This window comes from Lolium perenne, chromosome 7 (assembly GCF_019359855.2).
Source record: "Lolium perenne isolate Kyuss_39 chromosome 7, Kyuss_2.0, whole genome shotgun sequence".
Lineage (NCBI taxonomy): Eukaryota > Viridiplantae > Streptophyta > Magnoliopsida > Poales > Poaceae > Lolium > Lolium perenne.
The window spans coordinates 292814939-292837101 of NC_067250.2; the positions used below are offsets into that span (position 1 = coordinate 292814939).

The 22163-nt window shown below is 48.7% G+C and overlaps 4 protein-coding genes across 4 annotated transcripts; 2 read left to right on the top strand and 2 right to left on the bottom strand.

Moving 5' to 3' along the window:
* The first annotated feature begins 5305 nt into the window (after positions 1-5305).
* On the top strand, positions 5306-7507 carry LOC139833977 (uncharacterized). Its single transcript, XM_071824358.1, has 5 exons — positions 5306-5458; positions 5534-5810; positions 6019-6236; positions 6431-6530; positions 7470-7507. The coding sequence occupies exons 1-5, from the start codon at positions 5306-5308 to the stop codon at positions 7505-7507; spliced, it is 786 nt and encodes a 261-aa protein (XP_071680459.1).
* LOC127312243 (polyubiquitin) lies at positions 6974-9708 on the top strand. The gene is made up of 2 exons (XM_051342792.2): positions 6974-7096; positions 8329-9708. Exon 2 carries the CDS (start codon positions 8329-8331, stop codon positions 9472-9474), a length of 1146 nt encoding a protein of 381 aa, XP_051198752.1. The 5' UTR covers positions 6974-7096; the 3' UTR covers positions 9475-9708.
* Positions 9709-11601: 1893 nt separating this feature from the next.
* Positions 11602-16676, bottom strand: LOC127312242 (uncharacterized). The gene is made up of 8 exons (XM_051342791.1): positions 15776-16676; positions 15099-15340; positions 14417-14435; positions 13565-13818; positions 12990-13099; positions 12798-12896; positions 12258-12699; positions 11602-12012 (listed from the first exon to the last, which is right to left on the bottom strand). Exons 1-8 carry the CDS (start codon positions 16543-16545, stop codon positions 11924-11926), a joined length of 2025 nt encoding a protein of 674 aa, XP_051198751.1. The 5' UTR covers positions 16546-16676; the 3' UTR covers positions 11602-11923.
* A 4689-nt stretch (positions 16677-21365) lies between these two features.
* LOC139833978 (uncharacterized) lies at positions 21366-21950 on the bottom strand. Its single transcript, XM_071824359.1, has one exon. The coding sequence runs from the start codon at positions 21948-21950 to the stop codon at positions 21366-21368; it is 585 nt and encodes a 194-aa protein (XP_071680460.1).
* Between the last annotated feature and the right edge of the window lie 213 nt (positions 21951-22163).

The following is a 22163-nucleotide window of genomic DNA, read 5'->3' on the forward strand; positions in this document are numbered from 1 at the left end:
GGGACTGACGAGGTCCACCACCTCGAACTCGATCTTCTCGGTGCGGAAGTGATCCGGCTTCCCGAACATCACCTCCAGCGTGATTCGGCCAATCGGCTGGCAGCAGTGGCCCGGCACGATGGCATGGAAGACGGTGGGGGTGGGGCGCAGCTCGGCTTCCTGGATGCCTAGCTTGCGGGCGGTGTCGCGGTAGAGGATGTTGATGCTGCTGCCGCCGTCGATGAGGACGCGCGAAAAACGCACGCTGCGCCGAGTCGTGCCAATGGTGGGGTCGAGGACCATGGCGTAGCTGCCCGGCTTCGGCAGGACAGCCGGTGTGTCGCGGCGATCAAAAGTGATGGCCTGCTCTGACCAGTTTAGGTACTGGGGGACCGGCGGTATGACCGCGTTGACCTCGAGGGAACGGCTCTGCTGGCTCGTCTTGTCCTCGGGCTCGGAAGTGAAGATGATGTAGGCGGCGTCCTGGGCCAAGTATCGGCCGCCATGGTGCACTTGGTTAGCCTCGTGGTGCTCGAGGTTGGCGTTCTCCGCGCCGGCTGCGCCACCCGGCCCGCCGGCTGGAGGCGGCGGGGGTGGAGGCGGGAGAGGTTCACCGCTTGTCAGCCGCTTCATGAAGTGGCAGTCGCGGGTGGTGTGGTTGGAGGGGTTCTTGCCGCTGTGGTACTTGCACGGCGAGTCGAGCATCTGCTCGAAGGTGTATTTCGGCTTCCACTGCCGGTCTTGCTTCTGGCGGCGGCTGCCGCCTGCCGCGTTGTCTGCCACGGCGGCTACGTGGGCGGAGCCGTACCGGCGGTCCGGCTGGTCGCTGTGACGCTTGCCGCGGTAGTTGTCCCGCCGGCTGCCATGAGAGGCGCCGTCTGCCGGCTTGTGCTCAGCCGACTTGTTGTTGTCCCGTCTTGCTGGGGCCGGTGAAATATCAGCCGGCGCCTTGCCAGCTTCCTCAGCCAGCGCGTACTTGTCCGCGATGGCCATCAAGGCGGCCATCGACTTGGGGTCGCTGCGGCGTAGCTTGTGCCACAGCATGGTGTTGGGCCGGTAGCCTCCCATGAAGAAGCTGATGGCTTGTATCTCGTGCACACCCTCGCAGGAGTTGCGCATCTCGCACCAGCGCGTCAGGTATGCGCGGTCCGTCTCGTCCGGGCCCTGCTTGCACATCTCGAGCTGCTGAGGGCGACCCGGCCGGCGATAGGTGCCAGTGAAGTTGCTGATGAAGGCCTCTTCGAAATCCAGCCAGCCGTTGATGCTGCCGGCTGGCAGGTTGTTGAGCCAGGTGCGGGCGGAGCCGACCAGCATCAGGGGGGAGTAGCGTACCGCCCAGCGCTTGTTGCCTCGAGAGATGCCGACTGCGGTGGAGTAGTCCTGCAGCCAGTCCTCCGGCTTGGCGGTGCCGTCGTACTTGGGCGTGTCGCGGGGGAGCTGGAAGCCGTCGAGCACCGGCTCGTTGGCGATGCGGGGCCCGAAGCACTTGGGGCAAGCCGGCGCCTCCTCTTCCGCGATGCGGGATTCGACCAGCCGATCGAGGCGGTCTCTGGCGTCGACGGGCTCGATGCGGGGGCCCAACCGGGAACGTGCCGGCTGCCGGGTGCCGGTTCGCTCTGGAGCCGGCTTTGTCTTTGGCGCCTTGGCGCCGCCAGCTCGGAGTCGTGCTCCTCGTTCCGGTTTGGTGGTGGGCGGCTGCGGCCGCTGTGGCCGCCGTCCAGCCGGCTTGTCCGCCTTGAACCTGCGCGGGTGTCGCGGGAGTCTCTGTGCCGGCTTGGTGCGGGCGAGGAGGATTCAGCCGTGTCTCTGTGGGGGTCCTTGCTGGTGCCTGCAGCAGCGCGGACGGGAGGAGCTTTCGAAGCACCATACCTGGGGTCCTTGGTCTGCTCAGCTGCAGCCCGGCACAGGTCAGCTACGCGCTGCGTCTGGCGGCGCAACTCTTCTCCTTCGAGGAGGGCTAGCTCCTTCGAAGCCGCTTCGGCTGCGAGGATGTTCTTGTTGGGGGTGTTGTAGATTGGCAGCTCCGCGGACGGAGCCGGCGCTTCCGCGCCGTTGCGCTCGATCTCAGCGCCTAAGCCGCCTCCGCGCTTGCGGATCATGCCGGCTCGGCTGGGGTTGTTGCCGCCTGGCGTGAAGCCATGGGCGTGCTCGAACTCACGCTGGGTGATGCCCAGCTGGCACTTGGCTGCAGCCAGCTCTTCGGCCTGCTGGAGGAGGAGCTGGCGATGTGCTTCCAGGTCCGCCTCGACGGTGGCGGCGTCGCCGCCTGCGGTGAGCGGGGAGCTCAACTTCGTCCGGACTTCGTCCAGCCGGGATGGAGGTGGGGGCGCCTTTGGGCCCGAGCCGGAGGCGTTGGGGTCGACGTTGCGCTCCAGGTTGGGGCCGCGGGTGCGCGGGTTCTTGGTGGGGAGTTCCTCGCCAGCCATCATGACTTGCACGACGGCGGGGCTGGCGGGAGCGCTGCTGCCGGCTCGCGGAGGAGGGCTTGCGCAGCGCAGCACCTGCCGCGGGTAGCGTGGCGGTGCGACGGTGGCGACGTAGACGTTGTGGCCGCCGAAGGAGATGACGTTGCCGCCGGCTGGGAAGGGCCGGTCGGCGAAGCAGCCAGCGTTGTCGCTGACGCAGTCGAGGGAGCCGAATCTCCAGATCAAGCCTGAAGCGACTCGCTCGCCGGTGGTGATGGTGAGGCCCGTCCGGATGAAGACACCGGCCGAGGATGCTGAAGGCCCCACAGTGGGCGCCAAATGTCGTGGTATCGTCACGGCATATGCCATGGGGTGGCTAACGAAGGTGGTTCCTAGGAGATCTCACGGCGGTATCCGGATGCGGGTATGGGGACGAGCGACACGGCGACGTACCCAGGTTCGAGGCCCTCCGATGGAGGTAACACCTCTACTCCTGCTAGAGTGTATATGATGATCACACAATACAAGGTTGCTCCTTGAGCTGTGTCCGGCTGCTCCTGGGAGGCTAAGGAAGACAAGAGTCTCTCTCTCAGGGCAGCGCTAGGGGTGGAAGTGAGGTGAGAATGATCGATCCCCCGCATGAGAGGGGGTAGTGCGGCTTATATAGGCACCGACACTTTACATATAAGACCCTATAGTCTACTGGCCGGCTTGGCCGGCTCCGGCCTCCGCTCCTTCCCGAGGCAATGACGTCAGGAGCCGTTGAGGCCTCATGGCCTGTCCCATCCGGCTGCCAAGGTCAGCGGTATGGAGAGGAGGTGTCCCTGTCGCCATCAGCCACTGTAGCCAGTACGGATCGACGTGGACCATGATGGCATGTCCGGCGCGTAGCACTATTGCTCCACAGTGCCCCGCGCTTTACGGAAGATGAAGTCAGCGTGGACTTTGGGAACCCGGATCACCAACCCGGTTCCTTCTAGTGCAAGACTCGCCAGCCTCGAGTCGGTCTGAGGTACAAACCCCCAGTCGGATATGGCTTGTAGAAGCCGGTCCAGCTACAGCATTGGCGGCCGTAGCCAGGCCGACTAGGACCTGGAGCCAGCCGGCTTCCGGACCAGCCGGCCACGACGCCAGCCGGCTGCTCCTCAGCCGGCCTTTGCCGCGAGCCGGCCAGTGGCCAGCCGGCTGCTCCGCGTCCATTGCCCTACCCGGGGTCTTCCCCCCGACAGTTTTGATATAGCAGATAAATAAAATACAAGTAAGTAAAATGCGGGAATAATAATTGCAGCAAGTGGCCCAATCCTTTTTAGCACAAAGGACAAGCCGGTTTGTTTACTTATGATGACCAAACGTTCTTGAGGACACACGGGAATTTAGTCTAGTGCTTTCGCTTCATATAGTTGATTAATCTTCATTGTTTTGATAAGTGTTGTGTGGGTGAACCTATGCTAATGCATCGCCCTTCCTAGGACTAATACATACTTGTGATTAAACCCCTTGCAAGCATCCGCAAATACAAGAAAGTAATTAAGATAAATCTAACCACAGCCTTAAACTCTGAGATCCTGCTATCCCTCATGCATCGATATACCAACGGGGGTTCAGGTTGCTGTCACTCCGGCAACCCCACAATTAGCAAACGAATACAAGATGCATTCCCCTAGGCCCATAAAGGTGAAGTATCATGTAGTCGACGTTCACATGACACCACTAGAAGAATAACACCACAACTTAAATATCAAACCATTAAATATTACTCAACATAGTTCACTACTAACATTTAGACTTCACCCATGTCCTCAAGAACTAAACGAACTACTCACAAGACATCATATGGAACATGATCAGAGGTGATATGATGATGAATAACAATCTGAACATAAACCTTGGTTCAATGGTTTCACTCAATAGCATCAATAACAAGGAGTAATCAACACCGGGAGAGTTTCCCCTATGAAATAATCAAGATTCAACCCTAGATGTCACAGCGGAGACGAGGTGCAGCGGTGGAGATGATGGTGTCGGCGGTGGAGATGATGATGATGATGATCCCAATGAAGTCCAGCTCGATGACGGTGACGATGACGACGATTTCCCCCTTCGGGAGGGAATTTCCCCGGCAGATTTCAGCCTGCCGGAGAGCTCTTTTCTCTCTGGTGTTTTTCCGCCCCGCAGAGGCGGCTGTGACTCTCCTCGATGATCCTATGCACTTTAGGGTTTTTGGGAGATGAAGTACGCGAAAGGGCGATGGCCGAGGGGGGTCGTGGGCCCCCTCCCCACATGGCGACGCACCAGGCCTGGTGGCCGCGCCGGCCTATGGGGGGGCCATGGTGGCCCTCCTCGGCCTCCCCTTTTGGCTGGCTCCGTCATCTGGAAAAATAGGAGCTTCGGTATATTTTCCGTCAATTGTTGATCTTCAGAAATATTGTATCCTGACGGTGCTTTTTCCAGCAGAATTCTCACTCCGGTGAGTAATTCTCCAATAATCATGAAACATGCAAAATAGGTGAAATAACATAAGTATCATCTCTAAATATGAAATATATCAATGAATAACAGTAAATTATGATATAAAATAGTGATGCAAAATGGACGTATCACGTACCGAACGCTCGATCCCTATCTATGGCGCGCTGAAATTTCAGCTGACGCAACCGCTCGCTCTCTCCCTCCCCGCGCCGCCACCACACTCCGCTGCGGCACCGGCCGATTCGCCCGAGCCCGCATCTCGAAGCTAGCGCAGGTCGTCCCGCACCCCACCCGCAGTTCCTCGCCCAACTCCGGGTGCCGCCCTCGCCGCCACCGCTGTCGCTCCGTCTGAATCGAGGATGAGCTAGGGCGACGAGTTCGTCGATGTTGATCTGTTGGATTCATCGAGCTCGGACGATTCCGACCTCGACGAGCTGCTCCATGACGACGAGATGGAGTCCACCATGCTCCTCCTCTCCGTCAAGGAGCTGGAGGACCGCACGAAGCTGCTGAATCGGAGGCGCGGGTCCGTATTGGGCCAGAACCACATCCAGCGGAATCGCCTCCTCGGCCACGAGCAGCTGATGGAGGACTACTTCGCCGAGGTACCTACCTATCCTCCCCATTTGTTCGGTAGGAGGTATCGCATGCGGCGTAGCTTGTTCGTCTGAATCGTCAAGGCCTGCGAAGCCAATTCGAATTACCTCAAGCACCGTAGGAATGCCACCTGGGTGATGGGTTTCAGCGCGTTCCAAAAGATCTCTGCTGCCATGAGGTTCATCGCGTATGGCATCCCTGCGAATTACACAGAAGAGTATCTTCGAATTGGCGAAGATACTACATCGGAGTCGGTCCGCATGTTTGCTCGCCTGATTATCAAGTTGTTTGGTCCAACCTATCTCCGAGCTCCCAATGAGGATGACATCAAACACTTGATGGAGATAAATGAGAAAAGAGGTTGTCCGGGCATGCTTGGTAGTCTTGATTGTATGCATTGGACATGGAAGAATTGTCCAAAGGCATGGCAAGAGAAAAGATGCAACCATTGTACTTGAGGCCGTTGCATCACAAGATTTGTGGATTTTGCACTTTTTTTTTTTTGGTTTGCCGGGGACACTCAATGACATCAATGTGCTGCAAAAGTCCCCTTTGTTTGCCAAATTAGAAAATGAGGAAGCACCCACTTACAACTACAAGGTCATGAACAATGAGTACACAATAGGATATTACCTAGCCGATGGCATATATCCTGATTGGGCAACTTTTGTTAAATCTGTCAAGGATCCGCAAGATAGAATTGAAGCTGAATTTGCCAAAGCTCAAGAAGCAGCTCGCAAGGACATTGAAAGAGCTTTTGGTGTTTTGCAAACAAGCTTTGCCATTGTTCGTGGCCCAGCCCGATTTTGGGACAAGAAAACCCTTGTCAACATCATGACATGTTGTGTGATTCTTCACAACATGATTATCGAGGATGAAAGAGAGTTGAGCTTGCCCTGTTTCTATGAAAATGTTAGCACCCGAGTGGAACCCAACGCAATCCGGATCTTATTGAAGCTTTCCTTGAAACTCATCGTCAGATTGAGAATGTCAATACCCATGCCCAGCTCGTCTGTGATCTGAAGATGCACCACTGCAGCGACATGGCCGTCGCCTTTGATCCTACCATTTCATTCATTTGTTTGTCACATGTATCATTATTGAGACATTTATCCAATTTTCCGGGAGTTGTTGTAATTTGGTTGAGACATTTTTCATTTGTTCAATTTTCCTAAAAAATGTTGTAATAATTTGGTTCATACTATTGTTTATGTGTTGTAATAATTTGGATGATTATTTGATTAATTATGATCGATTGTTTTATGTGTTGCATATAAATTCTATGAAAAATCCTACCTTTACGGTTTCAAAATCCGCTTGCACAGAACATAGCCCGTAAACCAAAACTGAAAAGTCTGTAACTTGTGGGACCTTCGAGACCCTTCCGTGTTAAATAAAATCATGGATGGCTTCGCTGGCCCCTTTCCCTGGAAGTTGCGTGGCAGGGACGGATTCCTAGCCGTACCCGTCGTCGTCGTCAACCGGTGCCGTAGCCTCGCAACACTCTTCCACCGGAACCGCCTATAAGATCCCACCTCCTCCCCGTATCCTCTCCACACAAATCCAATCCAGTCCCCTCTCCGATCTCGCCGAAGAAAAAATCTCCGACCCGATCGAAGCGAAGGCTCCTTCGTCCTCCTTGCAAGGTACGCGAGTCCTCGATCGCCTTCCCTTCCCCTCCTGTTCGTGTTCCCTGGCAGCAGATCGATCGTCTGTTGTTGTTGGTTCCCCTCGGTTGCTTAGACGTTTGGGTAAACGCTGCTATTGTTGAACTATGCTGTTGATTAGCCTCCCGTAGTCCCGTAGTCGTGAAATTCCCCTGGATTACGCCTTGATTATCGAGTAGATCTACCTATTTGGGACGCGATGGATGTTGCATGTTGGTTCGATTCATCTGTTTTGGGTGTACCTGGCATTTTCCCCTCGGTTGGAGCTAAATATTCGTACTATTCCCGTGGATTCCTTATTTCTGCAGAGCTCAGGTTGTGGTTAAATTGAGCCTATGCCTGATCTGTGAAGGGACGCGCCTGGGATTTACTGTTGGTCATCGTAGTTAGTTGCAGGACCCGAGGCTGTGCATCGATCTTACTCTGGAGATCATGCTCTTATGCCGATATTATTAGTGTTGATAGATGCATCTAGCTTGTTGCTCAACTTAAGCGTAGAACCCACACACAAGTTGGAACTGCTAAAACATGGTTACATGAGTAGTTTGTTCATCTTTCTATTTACCCACACACAAGTTGGAACTGCTAAAACATGGTTACATGAGTAGTTTGTTCATCTTTCTATTTACCCACACACAAGTTGGAACTGCTAAAACATGGTTACATGAGTAGTTTGTTCATCTTTCTATTTCTGCTCGGCTGGAGCTGAATATTTGTAGTATTCCCGTGGGTTTCTGATTTATGTAGCGGTCAGGTTGTGATTAGATTGCGCCTGTGCCCTCGCAGCTCTACGTAAGCATAGAGCAGCTAGCAGTTGGAGCTGATTAAATTACGCAAGTAGAACTTTGTGGTTAAATTGCACCTATGCCTGATCTGTGAGCGGATGCTACTGGAATTTAATGTTGATCATAGTTAGTTGCAGGATTCGTAATTTTGCATCGATTTACTCTGGACATCATGCCTTGAAATTATCGTTGATTCATCTAGCTTGTTTCTCTGCTTGTGTATAGAACTGATAGAAGTTGGAACTGCTAAAGCATGGCTACATGAGTAGTTTGATCATCTTTCTGTTAATATATATTCGTTGGTTCCTACTTCCTAGTAGTTACGATTTCATCTCTCTTAGGATTGTGGCATAGTGGTTCCTGTATTCCTTGTCCTAAAATTTTCGTTGTACTGTGACTTAACTCTGGCCTACTTTGTATTTACAGATGCAGATCTTTGTGAAGACCCTCACCGGCAAGACCATCACCCTCGAGGTGGAGTCCTCCGACACCATCGACAACGTCAAGGCGAAGATCCAGGACAAGGAGGGTATCCCTCCGGACCAGCAGCGCCTCATCTTCGCTGGCAAGCAGCTCGAGGATGGCCGCACCCTCGCTGACTACAACATCCAGAAGGAGTCCACCCTCCACCTGGTGCTCAGGCTCCGTGGTGGCATGCAGATCTTCGTGAAGACTCTCACCGGCAAGACCATCACCCTCGAGGTGGAGTCCTCTGACACCATCGACAATGTCAAAGCCAAGATCCAGGACAAGGAGGGCATCCCTCCGGACCAGCAGCGTCTCATCTTCGCGGGCAAGCAGCTTGAGGATGGCCGTACCCTCGCTGACTACAACATCCAGAAGGAGTCCACCCTCCACCTGGTGCTCCGCCTGCGTGGTGGTATGCAGATCTTCGTCAAGACCCTCACCGGCAAGACCATCACCCTGGAGGTGGAGTCGTCAGACACCATCGACAACGTGAAGGCCAAGATCCAGGACAAGGAGGGCATCCCCCCGGACCAGCAGCGTCTGATCTTTGCTGGAAAGCAGCTGGAGGATGGCCGCACCCTGGCGGATTACAACATCCAGAAGGAGTCCACCCTCCACCTGGTTCTCCGCCTGCGTGGTGGCATGCAGATCTTCGTGAAGACCCTCACCGGCAAGACCATCACCCTGGAGGTTGAGTCTTCGGACACCATTGACAATGTCAAGGCCAAGATCCAGGACAAGGAGGGCATCCCTCCGGACCAGCAGCGCCTCATCTTCGCTGGTAAGCAGCTGGAGGATGGCCGCACCCTGGCGGACTACAACATCCAGAAGGAGTCGACCCTCCACCTTGTCCTCCGCCTGCGTGGTGGCATGCAGATCTTCGTCAAGACCCTCACTGGCAAGACCATCACCCTGGAGGTTGAGTCTTCGGACACCATTGACAATGTCAAGGCCAAGATCCAGGACAAGGAGGGCATCCCCCCGGACCAGCAGCGCCTCATCTTCGCTGGTAAGCAGCTGGAGGATGGCCGCACCCTGGCGGACTACAACATCCAGAAGGAGTCCACCCTTCACCTGGTGCTCCGCCTCCGCGGTGGCCAGTAAGTGCCTAACCATGGAGCTGCTTCTGTATCTGGGTTTCACAAGTCTCTAGTACCTTGGGTGTGCTCCAGTGGAGCTGTCAGTGTGTCTTCGTGTTGTCTGGTTGTGTGTTGCCGTCATATTGTGGTCTACTAGTGTTATGGCACCTTGTGTCTACAAACTTCTGCTGTTGTGCAGCAGCTTTGGATGAACTGTGCTTGTGATAATAATAAGTGAGCCCTAAACTTTGTGTTAAAATTCTATTTGTTCTACTATCTTGTATGATGCTGTGTTTTTTGCTCTTTGATACTTGCAGTCTATGTTCTTTGGTGGTTCTTTTCTGATATTGACCTCACTGGAAGTCTCGTTTTCAGCTGTGACGATGAGCTGATAGACGAGAACCTTAAGTGTCCATCTAGGAATTTACTATTAGTACTAGTTCTTATGAATGTTGTTCAGTTACACCTTAGTGTCCATCCAGGAATGCAAGTTGTTTAGTGGACAGCTTCAGTAAACAATGTGGCCTCTGAGATCTTCAGTTGAAATCTATGAGTGGCAGACCGCCACTTCTCTCTCCCGGAGCTTCTCTTGAGAGTTGACTCCAGGACGTCTTCGCTGCCCCTTCTTTGCTCCGGTGGCCTTTCTGTCCGGCGTGTGTGAGGTGGCTGGTCTTGGTGGCGAGATATGGCGAGGTTTTTCAATAAGCCCAACGGCACCGGATTTGGGTCGATGTGCTGCTTCCGGTTGCCATGGAGGCGAAAGGTGGGCTGATTTCTCTTAGATCTGTGGTTGGAGCTGCATAGGGCGGAGTTTCTCAATGGTGACAACATCTTGTTGCTGTTACATGTGGCCTCGCGAGCCTCTCAACGCTAGGGTGTTGTCGCTGCCATAGCTTTTTCTTCCTACGAGCCTTCGTGCCAATCATCTAGAGGATCTTCAGATGTTCCAGCGTGGCGGTGACCATCTTCAGCCTATCCCCAAATGGTCTCGTCCCTGGAGATGGAGCTGATGGTTGCACCACTGAGCACAATTTCGGCGTCGGTGGAGGAGGATCTTCTCATCAAATCTTTTTGAGGTACTCTTTGTAAATGACAAGGGCCTGCCTATATTTCCATTTTCTCTTAAGGCCCTCCATGTGACCTATTTCCATCGTTTAGTGGCGGCTCTGGACCCTTCAAGGTGGTCCCTTTGTGAAAAAAAAGAAAAGAAAAAAGAGACATTCAGTTGAAGGCAACAATGGGCACCGGTGGTGCTTTGGATCGCTGGATGAAGCTAAACCTCTTTTTCTGGAGAAATAATGTTGCCTTTGCCAAAGTTGGTCTAGGTTGGTGGTTGCCGGGATGGCCGCCATGGCTGATGGGGTAGTGATGGCCCGTCTTCGTGTAGCGACCAGGGCAGCGCCCCCGACCACGGTGGTGGCGGAGGTGTACAAAAGACAATTTTTGATGCTGAAATCAGGTATTTGTTGAGACTTTTTTTGTCTTTTTTACACAGTACACAAAATGGTTTACTTTCAGGGAAACTTCGCATGCACGCATATTATACATGCCAAAAAAAAATCTCTATTTTTTGACCATTGCAAAATTATTTTAAGATAAAGGGGGCACCTAAGATTAGAAATGCATTTCCAACCCTCCAACCCATTTACAAATATTGAGTGGATTAAAGATCCAACAGCAGTCCATTTAGGCTAGTAGATAGTTCTCGAAAAAAAAAGGCTCACAGAAGGTTTTTTCTTTTCTTCTTATCCCGGCAATTTTCATACCACAAAAAATGTTGGTTTTCAAATTTTGTGTGCGCAGATAGAATGTGTAAATGTACATGCCAAAAAAAATCTCTGAATTTTTTGACAATTCAAAATTTATTTTTAGATGAAGGTAGCATCTGCACCGATCCAGAAATGCATTTCCAACCCTCCAGCCCATTGACAGATATTGTGTGGATTAAAGATCCAACAGCAGCCCATCTACGCGCATAGATAGTTCTCGAAAAAACCAGGCTCGCATCTTTGTATCCCATTTTCTGCAAAAAAGAAAATCGCAAGTATAAAAAAAGACAGAATTTGGAGATGGGAGGTATCGATCCCCCTGCCTCTAACTTGCATCGTTTAGCGCTCTACCATTTGAGCTACATCCCCTTTTTAACAATACATTAAGTTAACAAATTAATAATTATTAATGATTAATCAAAATCAAGAGTGGATTATTACTTTCATACAACAAAAAAACTAAAAAAGATACAGACTATATGCAACATATACTGTGATCGATCAGGAGCAACGATGAACTAGAGTTGCGAAAAGGACAAGCTATAGCCTCCAAAAACCGCCAATTACTCAGCTATTAACAATATACATTTGTCGAGGAGATCCTAAAAGAGAGAGAAAAAATCTTCATCGGTCAACGTTGAGTGTGAAAGCTGGAAGGGGTCGACACAGTCTCCGATTGATCAGATTGATCAGATGACGATCATCCTAAGGATTGAAGTAACCTGAACCACCAATGTTGGAGGAAACGAGCAGCATCACGCTTGTTATAGCAGCGAGCCACACCAGGGCCCTGTCTGAAGCAGCAAAGGCAAAAAAGAAGTGCAAGTCAATCACCTGGCTAGCATAAACGGGGGCTGATTTGCTGACTTCGCCACCCCAAAGTCAGGTGACTTTGAGTCACTCACACGTTGGTTCCACATGCACATGCCAGTGACTCAAAATCGCTCAAAGTCTGGGCCATAAAATCAGCAATTCCCAATCGAGCATTTACCCACAAAGCAAACAGACAAACCCTCATGGATTGGGAAAAATTACTCACCTTCTGAGCTACTGGACACGGTCCCTGCATCGACTGTGGTTTCACCAGCCGCGACACCATCACCGACCTTCGGTTCCTCGACCTGCTCGCTGCCGTCTCTCGAGCTTCGGGTCTCGGCCGATGACACGATGCCCTGGAACTCCTCGCTCACGAGAAGCTGGGCCAACAGGTCCATGAAAGTCTCACGCTCGTTGCCGCTGAAGTCACCCTTCTGCTTGGCACCGCCGTCGATCCGGACATATTCGAGCACGTCCTCGTCTGAGATGTACCCCGCGGCGTACTCGGTTTTCACCCCTTCGTCTTCTTCGTCCTCGACGTACGCTTTGTACGTGAGCCGAAGGAGAACTTCGCCAGATGATCGCTTTCCAAAGAGGCCCCATCCTCCGTACAACGTTACGATCTTGTCGGTAGGCACTGTATCTTTGAGTGAGCTTAGATCAACCTGAAAAAAAACGTGAACAGGGAAACCCATCCCATGTTAATAATAGATGACCAGAGGAGATCTTATGCTTATTGAACCAACAAGCAATCGGACGCTACCTCTCCGGTACCAATAGTGATGTCGGTCAGACCAACTGAATCCTTCACTTGAATACACAACTTCTGCTTGCGGGGGTTCGCAACTAGCATATAAAAATCCTGTTCAGCTTGAAGCGTTTAGAAGCATGCCAGTATATATGATATAGACTTCAGTAAAATGAAACTTAGTTTGAAGCGGAACTATGTTACTACTTGATTCCAAATTGGTTCTTCTGGTAGGCCAGTCACCGTTGTTTGGCTGTTCTTCTTGCTTTTTATGACTTGATCACCAAGAATCATGGTAACGTATGGATCTGTCTTCCCTGCAAGTGAAATGAAGTGTCTAAAAGGTTTGTTAACATGAAATGTAGCTTTTTGAGAAAAATAAAATAATTTGTATTCATATTTTGTGATTATATTAATGAATTTAATAGGTGTTTGACTTTTGAGAACATGCATACTCAACAGAAGCACCATTCGACTGTGAAACTCTTTCCGTTAATACACTCCTTCAATATAGACCTGGGCACAAACGTCTCAACCAGAAAAATTTAGGGACACTGGAGACTGGGCCAGAGCTAACTGTTTCAGCCCTAAAAGGGGTGGACAGGGAGCAATATTTTTTGGCCCAGCTTAAACTTTGCCAAGACCTATCATACTAACTGCAGAAATTTGTTAGAGCACTTTCTTGCTTAACATGACAAGGGACAATATTGGCTCAGACAAATATGAACTGGATGGGTAATTAATAAACAGATGCTAAATCAAACATAGTGAAGAGTCCTTACCGAACAAGACAAAGCTAAGCTTCCTAGCGTCAACTAGTGTCACTGATAGCTCTCCAACGAAGTCCTTATTCCCCTCTTGAGTTAGGTCAGTAGCAACGCCTTGCATTATACCACTTGCAACATTTTGAATTATGTCACTGGCAACATCACCTGCAACAGGTCCCATAGCTCTCCCCTTTTCAAAATCAAGGACAATCTTTTTGGGGCGGACAAAGAGACGTGGCAGGTCTTCCGTTAGAAGTTTTGTGAGAAATCTAGTAGCACAAATCACAAGTAACTTGTTAGGTCGCTGCAAAATGGTTCAAGATAGTTCTATCAAACAGTAGCATAAAAGTGATATTTAGCTCTGACAATGAACTGAGCCTGAAGGCATTAACTCTGGGCATAACTATAGAATTGCCAAGAAACATGATAGAAGCAATGTAGTACGATTTCAATTAAATATATTCACCACCGAATTTGAAACACCCTCTCTATCGTCTGGATATTTAAACCATCAGTACTAACAAATTCACTAACCTGTAACTCTGTAAGTGCAGGATGGAATAATAAATATTAAATAGTAACATTGGTAGTTCAAACCAATTTATATCAAATGTTTTATCACCGAAGAAGTGCACATGGACCATCATTTTACCTCCTAGAACTAGAGCAAACAAGAAAGCAATGTAGGGAGGGTGAAGGGGGTCAGAGTGGACATGTGGATGGGTTGGGGACCTGGGTGCACAGCATCACCTTATCAGTACAAAAACAGTAACTAAAAGTGAATACATGCAATAATAAGCATTCCTCAATGTAGCGATGCCAGTATGTAACCGTGATTCTGCATAGATATTTTAGAAGAGGGCTTACATTGACAGAACAGGAATTGCTGGTGGAGGCGAGACCATGTACATGCAAAGAATGTTTAGCAAATTGTTAGCAAAGAGTCAAACTAATAGCTGGTCATGTCATCAAAGGGACACAGAAAAGTATATAAAACGCTAACAATCACCCAATAAAATACGATAAGAGCGTCTGAATAGGACACATATCACAAATATAGCAGACAGTAGAAACTGTAACATGTTGACATTGTTCTGCACTTCTGCATGCAGAGACTCACAAATCTAAGACATAGAAAATCTACAGTCCCATGTGAATATTATCCTCTCATTTTCTTTAAATCTAGACACAAATACACCTCCCGTGATTACAATTCTGGGTCAGCAGCAAAAACCAGCAGATCTTTGTGACATGTAAATATCAGCAGTGGGACCTATGTAATATTTTCATAACAAACTGTTCGGAAGTATAGATTTCAACAGAGTCTATAAAAAATCTAGCCATTTCAATGCAACCAGAATGAACACTAGGCCTATCAGCAGAAGAGAGGTATATTTGTAAGACATATCTTCAGTTCCATAATTTTTCTAGCATGTCCTACACCCTAATCTTAAGAAGTGACTGAGTAATCGTTGCTGCATTCAAGAAATCATGAAATTAGTCATAATTTGCAAATGGGAACAGCAAGGTTGCATAAGCAATTGCATACCCATAAGATTGAAAAGCCGGAATAGCGAGAGCTCAAACTTTATCTTTGGAAGGGACACAAATGCCCAAGACGCAGCTCCCACCCATGGCGCCGTCGGTATAAGCCTTAGTTTGACCCACAGCTCCCCATCGATATCAAAATCTCGAACCCAGACCGGCACGACGATTGGTACGGGACTGAACTTTAAGGAGAGGGCCAATGCCATACGTGCATCGCCAGCATAACGGATGCCAATTTGGTACCTGAAATGCGCAATGGGTTAACATACTATTTGAAGAGTAACAGACACCCACACTGTGTGGTACTAACATCAATCAAGTTGATGAGGTAGGCTGCCTACACATCTTTGAAGCTATCTAGGAGTTGGTTTGGGTGGTGGAGGTGGACTATAACAATGCCAGCCTATTGATCTTCTACCTTGCAAATATTTAATTAGCCCGGAGAACAAAAACTCTAATTCATTACTCTGATTTCCATTAGTCATATAGTGATCGTTAATTTTTCAATCAATTGCAGATCAACATATCAACATATCATGAGCCTTTCCTAATGGCAAATGTCTGCACAAATACCTACCATGAGTTGATACTCTGATTCCAAACCAATTACAGTTGACTGAATTATGCTTACGCACTCGTCAACACTAACAAGAATAAGAGGGAGCCAGCTGAACTCACTGCAGATCGTTGGCACGGCGCGATGTCCGTCGCTCGACGTTCCTGACGGAGAGCGGTTCCTCGCCGAGGTAGAACTGCCTGATCTCGACCCGGTTGACATAATCGGGCTTCTGGAGGTTGTCCACGACGGGCTGCAGGAGGCCGACGATCCAGTTCTCGATGCCGGGGCGGTAGACCTTCCAGAGCTTCCCGAGCACCATGTTGACCCACTCGACGGACTCCTTGCGCTGCAGGTCCTTCTCCTCGAGGAAGAGCGAGAAGGTCCCCGAGGTGGGCACCTGGGGCCAGGTGCCGTTGACCCTGACCTCCCGCTCGGCGCGGCGGCGGCGGCGGAACGTGAGCAGCTTGTCGAAGGCGGCGCCGACGAAGAAGAAGAGCGCGAAGAGGGTGAGGGCGGGGATGGTGGGGGAGGGGAGGGGCGGCGGGGAGGGGAGCGGGTGGATGACGCCCAGCTGGGTCCGCAGCTTGGAGACCAGCGGGTCCTCCGTCGGGGCGGCGGGGAAGGCGGAGGAGGGGCGCTGCGAGGGGGAGGTGGATGTGGAGGTGGGGGAGGGTGGTGGTGGTGGGTTCTCGGCGGAAGGGAGGTTGATGTTGGAGGAGAGCGGGACTGGGCGCCTGGGCGGAAAGGCGGCGGCTTTGGGGGCGGGGAGGCATCGTCGGCGACTGCGGTGTCGGGGAGGGAAGAGAAGGGAGGGGAGGGAAGAGGAGGTGGTGCTAGAGAGGAAGGCGGGAGGTGGCGGCGGAGGGATGCCGGCGGAGGGGGGCAGCATCGGGGTGCACCGACATCCGGCGAGGGAGGCGTGGGGCTCGCCGGAGAAGATAGGGAGGGGAGGCAGCAGCAGCAGCAGAGCCTGCTTCAGAGTTAGTGGACAGACTTGCGTCTATCACCGCTGAGTTTTTTTTTTTTTTTTTTCCTGCGCACCGTCCCTTCGCTGCTCAAGCCAAAATAAATTTGTCTACATTTACTGTACACGTATCTATATATTAAGTACATCTACGGTAGATCTAGAGAGTATATTCCTTTAGTTTTAACCTTTACGATATTTACAACACTTATCTCATAGCCATGATTTGCCCCATAAGAGAGTATTGGAAAAAAAAAGTTCACCACACGCATAAAAAAGGTATTGTATTATTATTGTAACATTTTAATTTTTTTTTGGAAAATTAATGGTCAATCAACAATATTTTGCTGCAAATTGGTTTGCACCAAAAAATTGCTAATAACTTTAACAAGAATCTATAAACTATTACAAATAAAATCATGTGTTTGTAACAATAGAAAAATTAGCTAAGCAATGTTTTTTACTATAATTTATTTGCAACAAAATTTATTAATTTCTCAACAAAAGCCACAAGCTATTACAACAACAAAAATCATGTGTTCGTAGCATTTTAAAAAGCATGCAATCATCATTGAAAAAATCTGAGGAACATACACCTTATAGCAATCGCCCAACAAATCTTGCAACATCTAGGATGTGATTCTCAACAAAAGACATAAACGTTTGTTACAAACTGCAAGCACAAAAGCAACATAAAAAATCTAGGGAAAACACAAACTTTGTAGCAAACTCCCATACAAAGATTGCAACATCTCGCATCTACTTTCACAACATATCTCATCAGCGTCCACAACATATTTGGTGGATGTATGCAACATCATATATCACTATCTAAAAAAGTCACCAACAAGTCAATGACGGCCCTGGACTATGCGATTTGGCGTCGCTGACAACAAATCTGGCTCGCTGGAGGGCCTTTGGCGCTAGATCCACCAACCACATACCCACTCCCACTGGGTTTCTCTCGTCTTCCAAGGCTATGAACAGTAGGGACCTCTGATTTGAGATTTGTCGTGGCTATGACCATTATTGACCTTGAGCTTTCGGAGGCTCCCATGGAAAATTGGAGGAGGGAGTAAAGAGGATGAGCAATAGGCATGAAGTTGAAATTCTGGAAAAAAATCAATCCAGAAAGGGACGGCGAGTTGCGCTCATTGTATTTGTTTCTGGAAAATGCATACATTAATGAATGATAAGATCCTCATGCGTTCAATGAGAAGTTCCGCCTTTAAGTTATTTGTGTGTTCTATAGTTACTATGAGAGTGCTTTGGGCAATGCCAATACAACTTTATCACTATTTCCTTATTACGCTTCTTTATAATACTTTGACCAGTTTTCTGCAAGTCAAGATTCCTAATTTTATCTACATCTACAAATATTGTCAAGGTTACATGGAAACCATGTCGGCCATACTGAACCAAATGCAAGCGTTGACCATTGGAATCAAATTTACACCACTCTACAATGAGAATTGTTATTCACGTGATCTAAATCTGTGCAAATACTGGTATCCACCAACGAGAGTGGATTTTGTACACACGCATGGGTGAGGGCATGTTTTGGACCGTCGATTTATTCCTCGAGATTCCCCCCACCTTGGTAGGTGGAAAGATTCTTTTATCTCTCCTCCATTTATCTGAATCTCAAAGCAAAACGGACGTTGACAGAAACACCCACACCCATGCGTGTAAGTACAAAAGTATTTCCCATTCACCCTACACATAATACTTATTTTGAAGCAACGAGGAAACACCCTCATCAGGTAGACCATGGGCAAACTAGATGAATAATGGATCAACTAATGTTAGTTCTACCAACAAGAGCAAAGAGAAGAGAAACATGAGTATTTGAGGATCAGGCCATTATGAATTGACATCTGCTCTTAATTCATCTTCACGCAAGTATTAGTTATGCACCTTCTCGCGTCCTGATGTCTCACGTGCCTAGGTAATGAACTAGAAGAGATCGCATAATTGCATGGAGAAGAAGAGAAACTAGCAACCCCTAAATCTCAATTAGTGTGCCAAATGCATAACTTGGTGGTAAAAAAGTGGAATTCACTTAAGTTTTCTTTTGTATGTGTTAGTTACTCTTCATCCTTCTTATTCCGTCAACAATACATGTGTGTGCTGATCCTTTGGCAAAGCCGACAAGGACTTCTTTGTGGGAGAAACCATGCATTGTTCTCAAGGGAACTTATCACGTCGTATGCTCGCGCGCAGGGATCGCTGTGTTTACCTGCCTTTGAAAGGTCTTGATACTAGACTTTTTTATTTTTTTGTTCGTGTTAGTGTTAAGCCGTATGAACATGCAAATACAAACTCGAGATTTAATTCCCCCACAAGACATTCTCTCCCCTAACTAGATAGACCCAAAGTTGGACACTAACATCCACACTACTAGAAGAAAGCTTATTAGTGGCACACCGGTTTTGCTATCAGTGGCGCACCTGGGTGCGCAACTGCTATCACGCCACTGTTAATTGTTAGCAGTGGCGCACTAGTGGTGCGCCATTGGCAATCCAATAGAAGTGGCACGCCACCTAGTGCGCCACTGCTAACATACAAGTGCACCACTGCTATACGGTCAAGGTGCGCCACTACGGAAAAAAGAGGTGCGCCACTCGTAAAAAATTGACATTTGGATGTGGATCTAGATTTGGATTTTTTCGATTTTTTGCGTTTATTTTTATTTTCGTTCTATTATGCATCTTGTTACGCTGTGATGGGAAGCTCCACTTGCAGCTGAAGAAGAGGAAGGAAGGGTCGGGAGACTGGAGGAGGAAAAGGAGGAGAGGAGGAGGAGGCTGGAGTTGGAGAAGGAGTGGAGGTGGTGGAGGAGGAGGGGGCGGAGTTGGAGGAGGAGGGAGTGGAAGAGGATGCTAGATTTGGAGGAGGATGAGGAGGCCGAAGTGGAGGGGGAGGAAGTGGAGGAGGAGGAGGAAAGAGTTGGAGGAGCTGGGAGTGGAGGAGGAGGAAGAAAGAGTTGGAGGAGGAGGGAGTGGAGAAGTAGTAGAGGAGAAGGAGAGAAAGAGAAGAGGATGGAGGAAATGTGTGGAGGAGGAAAGAGGGTGGGGATAAGGTAAAGGGTGACCAGGCCATTTCAAATTTTGAAGGAGGGAAACATAGGAGTGACGCACCCCCATAGCTTGGTGTGCCACTGCTAATTTTTTTTTTGAAATTTCTACCCGATATCTAAAAACTAAAAAACTCCTGTTTCCTTTTCGATTTTTTGGAATCTAAAAATTCTCTAAATTCCCGAAGGGCATTGATATCGGATGTGAAAATTTTCATAGATACATTTTCATATAAAAAAGATTTTCATCGGAGGTCGTATGCAACCAGAAATCTCGTTTTACCGATACATGACGCATTTTTGCAAAAAAAAAGGTCTAAATTCATGTTTATTAATTTCTCCTGCAACTAAATGACATAATACATGAAAATCTCAAAGGATTTTATTTTTTGATTTTTCTTCAATTTTTTTTAATTTTTTTTAAAAAACTAGAAAGGCGATCGGAGGGGTGGGGTGGGGTGGGCAGAATATAGGTAGCAGTGGCGCACCATGCCATGGTGCGCCATTGCTAAGGTGCGACACTGCTATGTGTGGTGCTCCTCTAGTAAGCCTGGGGAGGGGCGGACGAAGAAGAAAGTTAGCAGTAGCGCACTGCTAACATGCCTACCAGTGGAGCACCACTTTTTGGTGCACCACTGCTATATAGCAGTGGCGCACCACTATGGCTAGGCCCTTTTCTAGTAGTGCCACGACCGACATAAGTCCAAGGAACACACCAATCACATTTCGGGGTTTTAGTTTTGTCTTAGGTCAAACTACTTTCATTCTGACTAAGTTCACATTAAATATATGTTATTGTTTAAAACACTGGTTATTTTTACTCCGTATATCATATTGACATATCAGCATGCATATATACATACTAGTCGTTTTAGAATATTACATTTTCTTAATTCATCTTTCCACAAGTGTTAGTTATGCACCTTCTCGCGTCCTGATGTCTCATGTGCCTAGGTAATGAACTAGAAGGAGATCACATAGTTGCATGGAGAAGAAGAGAAACCAGCAATAGATAAATCTCAATTTATTTCCCATCTCTCTTACAATGGAAAGGTGAGGCATATACAAGATGGTCTGGGCTGTGAGAGACCAAGGAGGGTGCTAGGAAAAAGTCCACCTCAGTTTATGTTACAAAAAAAAAAAACACAAAATGAGGATCTATAATACTGGAGACGGTTAAGAGACTAGAGCATGGGTAGATATATAGGGTACCAAACTACCAATACTTCATGAATACCTATTTCTTACCATTCTTCATTTGTTACTAAACGTTTGTGCTTATATATGTTGTCTAGCAACAAGGTCTTGAACTAAACTTATGTTAAAAAAATGTCATGAAGAAAATATTTGAGTACTTTTCAGTCTGATATCGTGTTAGCATAATACATCACAAATAAAAATAATAACCATGTCCATTTGCACCATAAAGGTAGTAGACCATTTTCAAAGCCACAAGACATTTCTAAACAATGAATAATTTTGTTAATGCCTTACTCTAAGAAAAAATACCTCTGCAACAACATGAAAGTGTCAAGCATGCACTCAGTCAACATTTTTTTTGAGGGGAAACATGCCGTCCATTAATCAATAACAAGTGGAATACACATGCCCTCAGACGGGGCATTCAGCCACAGGCGGCGGCCCGAAACATCACACAAAGCACTCCTAGCTAACTTATGAGCCTCATTATTCGACTTTCTACTCTCAAACTTGACCTCAAGAAAATCAAAAAACTGCCGATCTCGGTGACAATATGGGAATAAACCCCTCTAGTACCCTGCTCCAGGTTTTGCACCACCATCTTGCAGTCCGATGCAACCCGCACCCTGGATGCGTAGATATCCCCTGCGAGATCGCACGCCTCCCTGCATGCAAGCGCCTCCAACGTTTCAGCTTCGGTAACTCCAGTGTATATGAGCGCCGAGGCTCCCAGGAAAACACCATAGCTGCTCCTTGCGATCGCCGCTACAGCACCCCTCCTCAGGTTCTTCCCAACAGTCGCGTCAACATTGATTTTCACCAAACCCGTCGGTGGAGGAATCCACCTCAGTGCGATCGCCAACGTAGCAACAGCAGACTGCTGTACCGTTCTCTTGCTAAGCTCCAGGTCTTTCAGATAATTCTGCACAAAATAATGGACAGATAATGGGCTCTGAAAGAGCTGCTCGTGAATTGCCTTTCTCCTGGCGTGCCAAATCGCCCACAGAGTAACAAGGACAGTGACTTGTTCATCATGCGGTAGTGTTTCCATCATCTGGGCCAACCACTTCCATGCACAACCCTCCTCTGACTGCTGCATATGCTCTGTAATATGATCATCTACCAGAGCCCAACCACATCTTCTTATCGTACAGTCAATAAGGGCATGCCTCCAGGAATCCGCTGCACATGCGACCGAGTGCAAAAGCTAAAACTAAATCATTGCCAACAAGAGGAATGCCTACATGTGTCACATTTGAATAGGACA